The sequence below is a fragment of the Sycon ciliatum genome, chromosome 12 (genome assembly GCF_964019385.1).
Source record: "Sycon ciliatum chromosome 12, ocSycCili1.1, whole genome shotgun sequence".
In the NCBI taxonomy this organism is placed as follows: domain Eukaryota; kingdom Metazoa; phylum Porifera; class Calcarea; order Leucosolenida; family Sycettidae; genus Sycon; species Sycon ciliatum.
In genome coordinates, this window is record NC_088654.1 from 23,309,049 (window position 1) to 23,326,021 (window position 16,973).

The 16,973-nt window shown below is 46.9% G+C and overlaps 1 protein-coding gene across 1 annotated transcript in view; it reads left to right on the forward strand.

Annotated features, from left to right (window-relative positions):
* Window positions 1–13,464: 13,464 nt before the first annotated feature.
* The window catches only part of LOC135828770 (endoplasmic reticulum resident protein 29-like), a 15,151-nt gene continuing 11,642 nt past the window's right edge, over window positions 13,465–16,973 (forward strand). The window contains exon 1 of the mRNA XM_065341196.1: window positions 13,465–13,737. Within this exon, the coding sequence (XP_065197268.1) occupies window positions 13,606–13,737 (132 nt within the window). The 5' untranslated portion in view covers window positions 13,465–13,605. The remainder of the gene's footprint in view (window positions 13,738–16,973) is intronic.

Here is a 16,973-nt window from a genome sequence, read left to right on the forward strand (position 1 = left end):
ATAAGGTTTGTATGGTTCTGCCAATTTCACTGCTTTTCGAGCAGAATCTGCCAGCTTTTCGAGCAGAATCCGCCGGTCCCTAGGTCACTCCGAACAGCTTTCTGCAGCTTCGGAGACACATAGTACAAAACCTAAGTAGCGAGAAAGATAACTTACATCGAACATAGGCCATGACGTGACAATACTGCTCGGACGTCTTTGCTGCCAGAAAAGCGGCCACCCTTGCGTACACCGCCGATATGCCGCCTTCCCCATCCCTCCACTTGCCGCCATCACCACTGGAACGAAAGATGCCTGCTCAACGTTTCTGACACGTTCCTCATAATGTTGTCTTCTCTCCTTCTCGTGGCGTTGGTACACAGTGACACGTGATGCAGATAGATTTGAGCGAGCATATGGGTTGAATAACCGAACATCAAGAAGGGTTCGCTCAAATCGACTGCCCCACAAACCACTGGCAGCCACATCCAGTCATGCATGGTTCTCTACATTAGCAGTACGATATCTCAACTGCTCACCAGTCAATGGCTGCAACACAGGTTCAATGGAGACATTCGAGCACACCTGATCCAACAACTGGGCAGTTGTGTCCCGGATAGCGTTATGTCTTATCGACGGGAAACCTCCATGGGGACATGAAACCGAATGCGTCACATTGACTTCATGGCCACAGGAGCAATGGGATAGAAGCCTTGCAGGTGTCCACTCATAACGGAGGCACAGCCCATCCCAAAACTCCTCCAAACTCCTGCTTGCTGAGACTAAAGCCATACTTCCTCAATGGGCAACACGTTAGCCAGCTCGACGATCCCTTCACACGCGCAACATCAATACTGTCGCGCAGGGCCTCAGAGGAATTGCTCATCACCGCCTCCATCCCAGCAATTTGTGCCCGACGTGTCGCCGCCCTCACGTCAGCCTTAGCCTTACTGATTAACGTCAAGGCACTTCCGAGGGTCCTCTCTCCAGCCCAAATCCTGTTGGTTGTGACCAGCTATGTGCCGGTCTGGATTGTGGGTTGGAGGCGGGCGTGTACGTGATGCAGACAACATTTTCCCGCCCTGATACTGAGGGCATTTTGTTGGCCGATTCATCTAATGCCTTCAACAGATTTAATCGTCAAGTTTGCTTGCTCAATGTTCGCCATTTGTGCCTACCCTTGGCCACAGTCCTGATCAATACGTACCGTGAACCGGCCCATTTATACATTGCCCGGGAATGTATTCTTTCACAGGAGGACACCACACAAGGTGATCCCTCCCGATGCAAATGTACAGGTACGCTCTGGGCATGCTGCCCCTTATTCGGCAAGTGGCTTGCGCTGACACTGTTCAATCGTGGTTTGCTGACGACTCTTCCGCGGCTGGCGTCTACGTCGTTTGCGACGGTGGTGGGACGTCCTAAGGCCGTTATCACACTGCGTTTGTTTGAGTCGCGTTTGCGTCTGCGTTTGCGTTTGAGATTGGAAAACGCAAGACGTGATATCATACTATACTTGTGATTTTCAGCGTTTGCGCCAAAATCTGTGCGCGCGGGAAAATACAAAAATGTGGGGAATCGATCTCGAGGTGGCCGTGGATGTTGAATTTATTTTTCCTGAGATCGAGAAGTGTTCTGTTTCTGCTCCTATGTTCTTTGTCAGTGGTGCTGGGGAATGGGAGTCGATGGGAAGACTGCAGCCGTTGCGTTGCCTGTGTTGGGGTGGCAGTTCCGTTGTTGAGGCACATCGTCAAACTAGGCTAGCCGCCGCCAACTACTGAACTAGTCAGCGCAACCTCAGCCACGAGCTCGCATCAGCTCCATGCCTCGCGAATCCAAAATCAATCAATCAGTACATGTAGTAGAAGTACCCTCGCCGGCCTCAGTAACTAGATGGAAATGAAGATTTGAAAAGCACACTTGAGAATCGATCAATCACTTGAAAACACTCAAAAACAATGCAGGAAGTGCTGCGATAAAGAAAGTCCGATCTGCGTTTACGCGATTCGGTTTTGACCATCCCCCCCCCCCCCTCCCCCCCCCCCCCAGGTTTGCGTCTGCGGCTGTGCGTCTGGAAACCAACGCGCTCGCGATAACGTCACGTGATGGCATTTCCTAGGCGACCGTCAAAAACCGAAGAAAAGCAGACGCAAACGCGACTTTTGAACGCAGTGTGATCTTTAGAAGGGCCTTACCGAGCGAGGTCGTGCTTTTGGCTATTTCGTCAATGCCAAGAAATCTGTGATGGTTATCAAAGAAGATTGCTTGCTTGAGGCAAGGAATCTTTTCCAGGGCACCGGCGATTTCCAGGGTAGAGCGATTGGCGGTGATTGTGCGGACACAGCCGCAGGCCGCATATTCTGCCTTTACCTTGGGATTACGGGGGAAATGAACCTTCCTTTGTCGAGCAATGAGTAGCCCTTTCCCAAAGGTGCTCTTTTAATTCGCACTTAGTGCTTTTCGCGTCCCTCAAAATATGCTGAAAAAGTGCTCTTTTTCCAGTGAAAACAGGCAATAGGTGCTCTTTTTTCAGCGAAGCTTAGCCATGATACATGTTCAGATACATGTACATGTATGAACCCAAGCTGAGAAATGGGTCCACGAAAGGCAAAACAGGAGGTAAAGTTAAAAAAAGCCCACTTTTTACAGCATTGTGTACACCGGGTACAAGCTTCACCAACTTGTTGCCCCCCCCCCCCCCAAAAAAAAGCGGCGTGCCAAGGCCCATCGAGCACTCGGAAACTGTGCTCGCATGCATGAGCAAACAGATATTTGCACTTTTTCAGCTAAAAAAGCTTTTAAAAAAAGGGCGATATTCACAAAAAACGCAATAAAGGGCGAAAGAAACGGGCTTTTCCAAAAAGGACCAAAAAGGGCGAAAAAAGGGCGAGCACCTTTGGGAAAGGGCTAGCAATGAGTGTGCCGGAGCATTTGCTGGAGCCGCTTGAGAATACCATACGCAACAATTTTATCCCAGAGCTAACCTGCCGTGCGTCTCCAGGCAACGTTTTACGTACATGTACATGTACATGTAGCGTATTTGAGCTTCCTTGCCGCATGGGTGGATTGGGCCTCATCAATCCAAGGACCTGGAGCGCACATTTTGCTTCTTCCACCCGCATCACATGTACATCTACATGTATATCCTACTGCTTGTCTATTTTCTGTCAGTCACGAGATTCCATTGATGAATGTGACATTAAACTGTTCTGGAACCAAAATAATAATTAAATTAATGTGCAACTAAATTAGTTTTGTGACATTAGCAGGAGTATCATTATAATAATTATTTACATGTACATGTACATGTATGCATGTACTTGTAGCTATCATACGGTTATTACATGTACATGTATCTCCACGTCGCCTTTCCTGCAGATTATTTTGTAATTTTTTCTAGACTTTACCATTCCTAGCCACGGACCATGTACTCTGATTTTGTCCAGTTATTTGCTCTGCGAACACCATTGGCGGCAGCACAACGGACTTGTTTCTCTACCATTTACCAATCAGATTCTGTAATTCCACAAACTTTCGGTGTACATGGACATGTACTTGTATTGTCGGTACTTTTGTTGCATCTGTTTTGAACCTAACAATTTCAGTAACCAAACAGACACTAACACACATTAGTCAATAGGGAACTGCTTCTCTGCACCAAAACATTCTGTTCGCCTAACCTGGCCTGTTTCTGTCATACCGAAGGTTTTGAACACCTAAAATTTGTGAAATTAGACGCAAACTTGAAAGACGTGTACATGTATATGTAAGTACATGTATGATCTAATCTAATACTAGTTCAAAACTAGTAGTAGATAAACCTTGTTATAGTTCACACATAATTACTGTTAGATTGACACCCTCCAGGGCCTCCACCTTGTTTCATGCTGTCAATCTAACAAATGTATGCACATGTACAAGCTACTAAGTATGTTGCTGATACCCCTTGCCAAAAGTGCACAATGCCCGGAGGGCAGAGCCAAAAAGACGTTAGTTGGCACTGGAACAACACACAGCATCCAGACCGGGGAACTGCAGGACGGCAGCTTAAAAAGCAGACTTGCCACACACAGGCCAGCCATTTTATGGATCCACTAGAAAGCTACGTAATCGCGATACAAGGAGGGAGGTACACGTACACGTGCAATGACTATGTACATGTACTTCCAGCTAGAATGCGTGAACAGCACAAGACAATCCAGGGTGTGCGCCAGCCTAGCCTACGCAGCTGAGGTAAAAACGATTGAGGAAAAAGGAATAGAGAGTACATGTAGTTGCCATCGTCAGGTACGAAATGAAACAATGATGCCATGCAGGCCACAAAGAAGCAAAAAGGAATAGTGGAATTATTCCCGCAAAGGTACATGAATGAATACTAGAAACTTGGTGGCTGCCTGTACATATACATATACATATACATATACATATACATGTACATATACATGTACATGTACATGTATAATGTATATGTACGTGCATGTTGGTGCTTTCCGGCTTGCGTACACGGGGAGCGAAAATACATGTAGGTAAAGAAGAGAAACCTGACATTACTAGATACATGAATGACTATGTGTATGGCAGGAGGAACAAATGAGTACTCCGTACCTTCTTCCGCAGTACGGAGTACCCAATGAGACTCAGACATACATGTACATGGCATGTACATTTACATTTACATGTACCTTCTACATTCGCTATGTGGTTGGCCTGCTCGATGTGATCGCATCCAGTGTCACTCATTCACTGGTGGGTGAACTGCTGACAGCACCGAAATCACTGCATTGCTTTTGGTAGGGTTCTTGGTGAAAATGCAAGTGTTTCCACTCCGTCCATCCGTACCCAGCATCAGCAGAAACTCTGGCGTGCTTTTATCAGAGTACAGGATGTGCATGAGAGGGACGTACAGGAAGTCTTTCACGGTTGTCCCATTGTACTGGACTTCGTTATCACTGACAATAGTCAAGGATGATTGGCGGTCGCTGGTCGTCATGGGTACACCACCGAATGCAGACAGCGGCACAGGGTTGAACGGCGTACTGCCAGTGCCAGTGATGCTGTGGTGAGCTGGCAAGGATCCTGCAACGCTGACAAGCCCACGGTCGCCCGAAGTATAGACACGTCCGAAGGTCAGGGTGATTTCTTGCTGAGGCATGGTTAGCGTGTTGTTTTCAAAACTCATCGTCTCCGCGGCAAACGTGTAGCCAACGGCAGACTTGCCATCCAGTGAATAGGAGATGGCGACTGAATATCCGTCCGAGGCTCCAGCAGTGCAGGCGTATTCTGCTTGAATGGAGATGAAAGCACCCTGAGCGATAGATGCGATTCGGTAATAGCCACTGAACGTCTCTAGCTTGGCACTCCGCGCAATCGTCTTCGCGCTGGGCCGACTGCGAAGCGGCTTGTAGACAGCCGGGGATGGAATTGTCCACAGCAATCGTGTCTTCACCAGCTCCTTCGCTTTCACGTTGGTTATCATATTGTTGCATGTAAGTCCTTTCGCTGCAGCTGTGCCCATAATCAAGCTCACACGATCATTGGCTTGCGAAAACGTGAAGAAGAACATGTTCATGTTGTACGTGAACTCAGGAACATCCTCCATTTGACCGTCGTTTGATCCGAAATCATACTTCAATTGGTAATTTGGCCCGATCTGCATGACTGCCACCTGCTGAGGTCCCTGTTTCTCGTAGTACTCTCCGATATACAAGTCACAGCCGATCGGGTTGTTGTAGGTCGAGCCAGTAACAGTGACTGACGCTTGGTTGGGAAAGGTGATGGTGCCAGAGAAGGAAGCGGTCGTACCATCAGATCCGCCACCGCGCACGAACGTGAGGTCAATGTGGACATCGGGATGGGGCGAGACACTAACGTTCTTCAACTTGACGCCGTCGAAAGTGCCGGTGAACGGAACCCGGGTGGAGGTCGTGCCATCCATACACACTATCAACGCCACATCGTAGATTGCTGTAGTCGACTCCTTCTTGACGTGAATGTTGGTATCCACGGTGAAGAAAGCACCCTTCGCAACGTCCGTGGAGTAATAGCCATTGAAGGCAACTAGCTTCATGGTGTCCGGGTTCTTGTTGGTATCATCGGGTCGGACATTCTTATACTTTTCCATCAGCTGCTCGTGGTACTCCCCCAGTTCATCCAGGGCTGCTGTGCGCACCATTGGTAGACCCTCCATCACTGCTTCAGTGACTTTGATCGTGTTTGGAAAAAGAAACCAGACGAAGTAGTCATCAAAAAGGAAGGGTTTTTCACAACCTGCCTCTTGAAGATAATATTCAGAATGGGAGCGAAGCTAAAGAACTTCAGGTATTTATAACGAAAATTCTATGTAGCGATCCCCACAGTACTCGCGATGGGACTTGAATAGGATTTGTTATGCCAACACCCGCTGCCTGTTGATAACCTCGGAATTGTACTGATCAACAATTCACCAGCAGGAGCACTGTACGATGCAGCCATCCTTTTAACCGTGACGACAACTATCAACTTAAACTCTATCAGACATCGTCCACGTCTAGGCCTTAGTAAGAACTGGCGAATTACCGGCATATTGTGCCAGCTGAACTTCTCCAACGATGTACTGCCACTCGAGGAATACATCGAAGCTTCCCCGGGAACGTTCGCCGAAATTCCTCTGTGCTGACATCAGAAGAACCCTACAAGATGTTTGAAGTGAAGGTAGGGCTGAAGGCTATACCGAATCCCGTCTTCGTGGAGCCTCCCATCTCCAATATCTCTGGGCCGCCCAAGGTGGGTAGAAGGTGACCTTTTGAGGTATGTAGATTCTAGTTCCACCATCCTAATGACTTCCCATGGGGGGGGGGGGGTGTGGGTTGGGTGAGGTCCGATTGGAATGCAACTCAGAGTTTCACGCCGAGCTGTCATCAGACAACTGACACTAGAGCATGGGATATTATACTGTAATGCTATAGTATAGTGTGAGTGTGAGTATGGGTACTACCGACTACATTGTAACTAGTCATTGGTGCACGGGTCGGTGGTATGTCATGTAAAATCTGCACACCATGTACGTGTACATTGTGTGCATTGTCGTGTAAAAGAGGCTGTTACCCCGTAAAAAAAATTAAAAAAATTGTCTTGTCACTAGCTTGTACAATCAGATATTGTACATTACTGTGTGCACGTGCATTCTTTTATTGTACATGTACATGTAACGCACAATCACAATACGAATGCAAATGTGAATTCTTAATTTTGTAACACCACATCTGCGCGTGGAGTACAGTAACTAGTAAGTGAGTTGAGAGACAGCATTTGTTGTAACACGTCATCTGCATGAAGAGAGACATGCAGATGATGTATTTGTATTGTTTAAAACAAGCTGTCTCTCAACTGTACTCCACGCAGATTATGACTTTGTGTTGTTGCAAAAGCCGTCTCTCACCTAATCACTTACCACTTCGCGCAGATGCTGTGTTACTACATGTATAAGAATTGTCTTTTTTTCGTTCAAGATCCGTGCCGCCCCTTAGCCTAGGCCTTCTACATTTACTACGGCACACGTACTGTAGCTCATTATCCACAATATGGACCACATGTCCTTTGCGTCTAGGCCTTGACGGATTATGCTAATATTTTCGTGAAATTATGCTTTTCGCATTGCTGAAAAAATTGCAGAATTATGCTATTTTTATGCTAAAAGTTATCATATTATGCCGCATTATGCTCACATATGCTGCTAATGCATAATGGTTCTGTGCAAAATAACAGGGGAATTTTTTTGTAGAAGGCGTTGTACTGTAGTAGCAAAAGTTCAACGGGGTCAACGCACCGTCCGACCTAGCTACGCCCATCACTGATTGTAGTGGACTGGAAAAGTTATCAAGGGAGTCGTAAACCTACAACTTCCTAGTGCATCTACTTGTACTTGTACTTGTAGAACATGTACAACTGTATGGAATTTGATGCGAACAGGCGGATTATTACAATTTTATGCGATTTGTATGCAATTTGCCTCGAATTATGCGATTATTCGATTTTGGTAGGAATTATGCGAAAAATTATGCTAGCATAATCCGTCAAGGCCTATTTGCGTCTCTGTTGCTGAACTGGTGGAGTACCGCGAACAGCTGATGATGCCCATATACATGTGTAGTCCATATCAACAGACAACGCCCAATACAATGTCATGTACATGATTGTACTGGTACCCTTGACCTTGTTGTTGTGCATCTCTGACACTTGACACTTACGGGGGGGGGGGGGGGGTACGGGTACGTGTACATGTACATGTATGTGTACAATCATGTACACGTGCCATTCTCCTTGTTCCGGACTAGACTTTTGTGTGTTGTTGGCTGTCTATCTCGGATTCCTGTGGATCAAGGCACAACTCTCTGGACGGCTACAGTTCTGGCCAGAGTAATCCGAGCAGAGTGGTGTTTGCGCAAGGTCACGTAGCCCTAGCCCTCGGCGCTATTATTACACATTTTTATGTTCATTTTTTTAACGCAATATTAAAGTAAAGCAAGTTGCGCATTCAAAACACACGTCATTTGCACAGGTTTCCTTGAATGTTTTCGTTGCCATCTCTTCAGAGGGAATTTACAGGCAAAGGTAATTTTCTGTCTCCACGAAAACTGTTTAAAAATGTATTTCATTAGGTCGGATTTCTCTCGTCAGGACTGAACATGATTGTACACTAACCAATAATATTATCAAGCAGTGTTTTCGTGGATATGCAACCGAAGAACGGTATTCGCTCAAGTCTGGAAGAGGTCATGATCGTCTCGTCACTTCTGTCCGCCACCAGACCATGCATTATCGCCGTATTCATGCGCTGTCCGGATACTACTACTACTAGTAGTACTACTACTGTACTAGTACTTCAGCGATAGCCATACCGCAGAGCGCTTCCATGCATCACCCGTGATAACCGTTACTGCCTACTGGAGTGTTGCATTACCGGGACACATCAGACGGCAGAACAGGAATCATGATGGTCAACAGAACTGGACAGCAAAGCCCAAACTGGGCCAGAGTCAAACCATCACAATCATGTTAGGGAAGAAAAAGAGCTCTAGGCTAACTGCTAGAAATACAGCGAGCTTCGCGCGCACGAGGGCAGCAAACTTTGACACTTCGCACGAGGGCAGCCAAACTTGACCAGAACTTGGAGAAGGAGTGAGTAGTTCAGAGTACAGTACTCAACGAAGCCGAGGCGAGAGATTATTATAGTCCATCGGCCAAGTCTCAAAATCGAAAGTGGTGATGCACTGAGCTTCCAACTAAACGCGACCATACCCAGCACGTAGAGAATATATCAGAGAACACTATTCCGTTTGTTGGACGTGCCGAATTCAGTCCAGGGTGTCGATACGAAGCGTTCTTCGTCGCCGAGTTTTTTACTGTGCGCTCCATTTGAGAGTGCGCAGAGTTCTGATCGAGAGTTTTTTGAGCAGATTTTCAAATTTTTGAGGCTGTCAGCTGACAGCTGTCAACCCTAAATGGCACTTAGTATGTGACAGGCAATAGGTTTTGGTGCCTCCGTATGCCTTCTAATAAGTTCTATTTTCCTTCGTTTCACTTCGCTGCTTCGCCCACCACCTCAGGAGATGACAGCGTACCTGCACTAGTCAGCTCTCGCTAACCCGGTCTCTCTTTCTCCGTCTTAGCGCTTGTCATTCGTGTCCTTCTGCTTGGGCGAGCTTGATACTGTTGTGTCGTAGTTTTTAGGCAATAGTGGCTGTTGTTCGCGCGACGATCAGGATTTATGGAGAAAGACGACGACTCGCCAAGTTCCCATGCAGCCACAGACGGCGTAGCAATTCTTACCGCCAACCCTTCGAGCAACGGAACCGGCCTGAGTTGGAAATCGTGTCTGTGTAATTGTGCCACGATACGGATGAAACACACAGGCTCACATGTGACGAGATGAAGATAATCTCAACAGGCTGACGGAAATCCAACAGGCTCACGGGAACGCTGCAGTTATGGTCGGAGACGCGGAGTTATTTAGTCACTGGTAAATGTTGCATCGAGTGCTGTGTGCTCTAACACAATTGTAAAAATCATGAAAAAGCGAAAATAATGCAATGGTGGGGCTGAGTGGTGTTCTGTGGAGGAGACGTCGTTGTCTCAGTATTCAACGCCGGACCCTGTATTTCAAGTCTGTGGTCATGCTCGATCATAAGTTCCTGTATGGCTCCAGTGCCTTCTCAGCATTGTTGGCGGGTAAGCACCTGGATCGTGTCCAAGTACTGCGGCTCTGGTGGCTTGAGGGATGTACGGGTGCTCGCCGTGCACCCCTGCCGGCAATCTGCTAGTGAAGCTTGGTACCTACTGTGTCCGGGAGATTTTCATCCAGAAGCTGATCTTCCTAGGCTGGAGCTGCTGCTACTCCTGTGCTAGCCCTCAACCACTGGCGCTCCACTCTAATTGTATCATTTAGGATTTTCTAGTCAGGGAACAAAGCATACCGGTAATCATCCCACTCATCTTTCACCGACTGCACAACTACTCGGCTCCAGTGTGGGCCATTAACCCTTTAGAGCCTAAATTATTTCAGGAGACGCATGAAATTCACAAACTCACATTTTCATCTGACTGTAATTTCGATATCCTTTGGAGTATTCCAACAATCTCGGGCTCTATGGAAAGCTCTCTCCAAGACGAACACAGCCATACCCAGTTCTCAATTGATAGAGTCGTAGGAGTAACGCCGCAGCGCGATCTGAGCGCTCCAATGCCAGACCTGCGAGCGCGGTACTAAATTCTCAGCCATTTCAACAATATCGATCGCAGAACGGTCAATTTTTTTGCAGGAGAGAGCTTCAAAATGCAGCTTGAAAATGACGTATGCCAGTCGTGCACGCGTCGCCAGCGAGTCAGGGAAAATCCCTTGCTGGCGTTTCAAATTAAATTTTTACGCCGCGCGAGCCGACTCGCCCACGCGAATTTCGTTCGAGTGTCGTAACTCTGCGCCATGACCTCGGATCGTCTTCGGGTTTTTTGGAGCCGACAGCTGAGGCTTTTCTGATACGATTAGACCTTTCGTTTGTTGAATTCGAACAAGGATTGACTGAATGACGAAAGTTTGAAGTCACCTCAGCATGCACTGTACAGTCTGGCGGATATATCCGTCCTATAGGCGTTATAGGGTTAACCACCCTGCCCGATTTCGCACTGTTGCTATTCCACACCGTCAGCATTTAACTCTGAGGTCAGACCTTGATCCCTCCCACCATATGCTATCTGTCTGTCTGCCTCTCTCTCACACACAGATGTGCGCGCATACACACAAACACACATGCACACACAGTGACACAAACATACACATAGCCAACTTCTCTGTGTTTGGTGATCATCATCTGTTTTCTGATGTGCAAGCTCACCTCTGATGCCGATTACTTCCTTGCTTAGACCCGGTCTGCTATTAGACCAGTCTGCTCTCCCTTCACTCGCTTGTAAATCCTACTTGGAGCAGTAAGGTTGTGTCACTGCTCCTACTGATGTCATTGCTGTGAAAGCAATATCATCGCCATTGGTGGTAATTTTCCACCGTGCATGAATCATTAACAATCATCATCTATGTGTCGCGGCCTAAACCATCCTCGTAACTCCCCTCATCGTGACTAGTGCTGTACCGTTGAAACCTACTTTGCTTCAGTGTATATTCGCTCCAAAGCTCTTGTTTTGTTGCATAGTGATCTGACGCAGTGTGCTATAGCCTATCGGGTACAGTCAGACCTCGCTTATCCGGTCCTCTTTTATCCGGATCCCTCGCCATCCGGAAGAAAATCGTTGGTTACCGATTTACAGCATATGCCATGAATACAATACAATATGTGTGTTCGCCTATCCGGATATTTTTGTGGAAAACGGATGTGTGCGGTTATGCGAGGTCTGACTGTAATATGGATAAGATTAGTACAGTCGGCATCGCCTATCGAGTGACCAGGTACATGTATAAGGATACTAGTACATGTATACCGGCTTAATGATATCGGAACACAAATAGCACTATGTGTGCAATATTCCTTTCTAAGCTCACGCTGTGCGGTGCAGATAGTCATGTGTCGTTGCCAACTTGCCGCATGTGCATGTGCAGCAGGAAGGCACCACATGTCGACTACTACTTATACTGTACAGCATTGTGTGCTTACATGCATCTATGGCCTTGTGGATGCAATTGAGTCTCACATACATGTACATGAAATATTGCGTGTAGTGCGGCATCAGTTAACATACAGTGGCTAAATATTTTTCTCGCAATAATGACCGTATTCACCACAAGTGTGTTTATGTCCAGAGCCAACTCAAGTCCTGTATTTTATGACCATGACAACAAGACTTCCGGGCTGAAATTCTTCTATGACAGGCATGAACACTTGCCTTACAATTGTTCGTGATTGTACGAAGTACATATTCGCTGTTGCATCAATTTTGCACCATTTACATTGTAGTGCCACTAGTGGTATCACTTGCATGCGTATTGAGTCAAACAAGGTTACCTCTGTATAATTATGCTTTATCGTGGCTATCAAGAGCTTCGATGCAAATTCCCAGCTGACGAATGGTGTCCAGCTTGTGTTCAGCTCAGCTGGCACTCACAACTCATAATAATTGCGTTCTAGACGCCAGATGAGATGTTTCAGCTACAATGTAGACACAACGTCCGTGTTCAAGAGAGCCGTCACTTCATCTTCTGTCCATCCTCAATAGCACGTTCAAGCAAATACGTCTAAAACACAGTAGCGACAACCCGACAGCGGCGACACGCCGTCTTCTCCGAATGAGCTTCTACCGTTCTAATTCAGATTCCCCCAAAAATGTCAAAATAAATAATAGATTTCCACCAAGCTCGCTAGAATCTTGCGAACCGTCAACATGCAGGCATTTCAAGTGTTCGAGCGTGCGTAGATTCTGCTCAGCGGCTCAAGAACATTCGCCAAGCGAAAAAAAGTCGATGAGAAAGATGTAATGGTGGACGAAATTACGAAAATCGGAAGAAGGTATTCGACCCAGTTCGACTATCCTGGACTGGATTGGCAACGTCCAACAAACGGATTCGTATTCTATGGGGTCTCATGAGCTAGTGTGCCAAAGGGCGTTTAGTTGGAGCTTCAGTGCATCACCTTCGCCGAAAGAGGCCCTTTCTGAGATTTGGCCGATGGACTATTATGACTGTAACGCTCTATTCAACATAATCATGATAATCAGGGAGTCGAATAATACGACTCCCTGAATTATTATTATTATGTTCATCATGGGCTCAAACCTAGTCGATCACGCAAACAAGACGAAGTAACGGACTCGGTGTCCGTGCTTCACTTTCTCAACCCCAAGATCATGAAGATCGACCGTGGGTGCACCGGTGGTAGATTCTACAATATCAGATCTACTACAAAATTTATACAAATGTAGTAGATCTACATGTTAGATCTAAATCTAGGGTCAAAGTTTCACACAACTACATTTTTCATACATCTGTAAAATTTAGTTGGACAACTAACTTTGCAGCGAAGCATTGGTTGTTTTCGTTTAGAAGGAGTCGCTTGCAGCCTGGGCCCCTAGTGTCACAGTGTCGAACAATTAGATTCTCAGAACGCAAACCACCGTGTTGTGAGCAGCGAAAAGAGTTGACACATTGCAATGGCTAGGGGAGTATCACTAGCGAGCTGCTTCTGCTACATTGTGGTGATGGCTGGGTCAATGGTGTTGAAGGCCTCCTTGGGAAGCTGTGCACGAGGTGTGGTGGAACTGGATACGCTAACGTTTCATAAGGTAATAAGACAGTGTCACAGTGCAATGCTGTGCCCTCGAGAGCTGCATTTGACAATAATTGGAAGGAGCGTAGATCTACAAAAAATGTCATTGATACAGGTAGACTGCGAATCATACATGTAAGTCCACATTGTTCATTGTACGTTGTCATTGGTTCAGCTAGACTTAGACTCTCCGTATCGAGTCCTGCACGCGTTTCAAGGCACTGGTAACGATATTGCTTTTGTTACCCGAACATTAGTGTCACCTAAACGAAAATATAGAGGTACGTAACAGTACTGCTTCGGTGTATGTGCCTGACGTGCTCTTTCAGACAAACTGTGATGATGTTCACAGTTTTGCTTGTAGTGAAGTCAACGCTGGGGCTGTCAGGGCCTAGGGGTCGTCGCGAAAGTGTTTCGCTGTCTCCGAACATCAGTGATCATTAATTTCGGTGTGTACCAAAATCGCAAGTTGACGGACAATTTATATGCACATCCGTGCGATTGGTGTCGTCCAGCATAGCAAGGTGTGTTCCGAGTACGAAGTGAACTGCAGTCAGATCTCGCATATCCGCACACATCTGTTTTCAACAAAATAATATCCGGATAGGAGAGGGAACCGGATAATCGAACACACATACCGTATGTATGCATGACATACATGTATGCTGTAAATCGGTAACGAACAATTTTCTTCCGGATGGCGAGGAATCCGGATAAAAGAGGAGCGGATAAGCGAGGTCTGACTGTATATTCGTTCAAGGGACGAGAACTTCCGCGACGACCCGTAGTGCACAGATCAGAGATCTGGCTGGTTTCCAGAGGTGATAGTGTGGCTTGCCCTGACAAATGGATATATGAATGATCCATGGATTGGTGTGCATGTACGGGTGAACCAACGGATAGAGGGACTGAAAACGGATTGACCCGTGGACAGAAGAACCGGTGGACGCAAGATTGGGCAGGCGGAGGGACGCATGGATGCATCAAGCTGCTTGCACCTACATTTACAAGCTACTGTGCTCCAATCCTACCTGTCCACTTCGTCAGCTCTTGCCTCCCTCTCAAGCCCCCCGACCAGCCCATGTTCGACCCACTCGTCTCTCTCTCTCTCGTCCGTCTCGACATGCATAACTACCAGCTTGAGACAGGGCTACCTGTCAACAGCCGGGAGAGTTGCCGGAGAGCCTTCCCCGCCTGTGCTGCCCCTGTATGGAATGCCCTACCACCCGCCGTCCTCAACCAGCCACACAGTGACCGGAAGCGGCTGCAAAGTTTCCAAGTGTCTGTCTTCCGGCACCTCCGTGCTCAGCAATGGCACTGGGCCACTGACATTCTGTAATATGTATGCACATCTGCCTACACACTGCTGCATATTGCCATACGCCCTGTGCCCTGCTTATCCTTTTCTCTGGATCTGAATGTGCACCTCTTACGCATAATATAGTTATACTATAATTTAGTTGTCTCCCCTCTCTTGCTCCCCAACCCTCCCCCGCTCTCTCTCTCTCTCTCTCTCTCTCTCTCTCTCTCTCTCTCTCTCTCTCTCTCTCTCTCTCTCTCTCTCTCTCTCTCTCTCTCTCTCTCTCTCTCTCTCTCTCTCTCTCTCTCTCTCTCTCTCTCTCTCTCTCTCTCTCTCTCTCTCTATCTCTCTCTCTCCCTCTCTCTCTTCCTTTCTCTCTGCTATTTGCGCGCCTGGTTGTGATGAAGCCGAGACCCAAGGTCGGCAGAGCATGCCAGACCACGCCACCACTCCCCTTATTCATGGCTCACACATGACGGGTTTACGTGGCTCTAGTAAAAATAAAAAATAAAAATCAATAGGTGCACCAACAGGTGCACAGGCGATGCACAGTGCACAGACAGATGCACAGACAGATGCACAGACAGACGTACTGATAGACAGGCGGAAGATTTTGGGTGGACGTACCGACCAACAGACGATGGATGGACGGAGCCCACAACCGACAGACCCACTGTGGACCGACTGACGGAGGGACCGAACAACAGACGGACAGGGGGGGGGGGGGAACTGGTGGGTTTATATGTCCTCCTCTGCTTACTCGACTCGCCACCACCGGCATACTCACAGTAGGCATGCGTTGGTTTTTTTGATGTTTTTTATTTATTTTTTACAATGCAACACAATATTGTGGAAAGTACACAACAATAAGAGGAAAACTTTACAATAATAATAATTATAAAACATAGCCTGCACAGAGTTTGCGGCCATTCCCTTGTATAAAACATAGCCTGTAAAATAGAGTTACTGAGTACAGTTATCCAGTATCCACATCCAGTATTTACATTGTACAGTCGTCCCTCTCTAATCCGGCACCTTTTGCAACGGCATTTTCTGCCGGATAAACAAGGGTGCTGGATTATCAAATCCTGCCCTCCAACCCGGCTCACCTAGTAACGTACATGTTTGTGTCGTATGTCAGAATGTAGGGATTTTCTGTGTCAATCCAAGTACTTTGTCACAAGTTTGTGGAATGCATGTCTGTAACATGCCATGTCTATAACAATTAACATACACTTGGGAATATCCTGTGCACTGGCATAGGATATTGGCACCGGTACGGTATGCGATGTACAACTGCTGGATTAGAAAATCAAATTATGTACAGTTTGAGTGATTTGTTGCAGAAAATCGCTGCCGGAGGCGGAATTCAAGTGCCGGATTAAAGCGTAGAAATTGAACTGAAAAAATCCGTTTTGCCAGAAAGTGTGCTGGTTTGCAAGGGTGCTGGATAAACAAGTGCCGGATTAGAGAGGGACGACTGTATAATAATAAATGTTGGCGGCCAAACAGTTGGTCCGGCTGTGAACACTGAGACTAACTTATCTGGCGTTTCCTAATCAATGTCCGATGCTTGAATTCGTCCTTCCTGTCCTCCTAACCGGTGGCTTTGTGCGGCATGGTGCACTCCTCTTGTTTAATCTGGACTGTGACTAGAACCAAGAGCTCGCTGCAGACCAGTGATGCTAAACCACTGTGCTGTACTGTGGCTGTTGTTCATTTCAACGGATTCTTCGGCCTTTCAGACGTTACGCTTCCTGTGAAACTACACGGGCTGGTTGGAAGCAGCCATCACTATCTATGTGCACACACACACACACATCTTGCAACAAACTGGCGCACGGATAGCCGAATACTGTACATGGGAAACCATCAGTTTTAGGGTGAAGGAGGGGAATGCATGCAAGTATACATGTATGCTAACTAGTAACTGTCGTAGGTATGCCAACCTC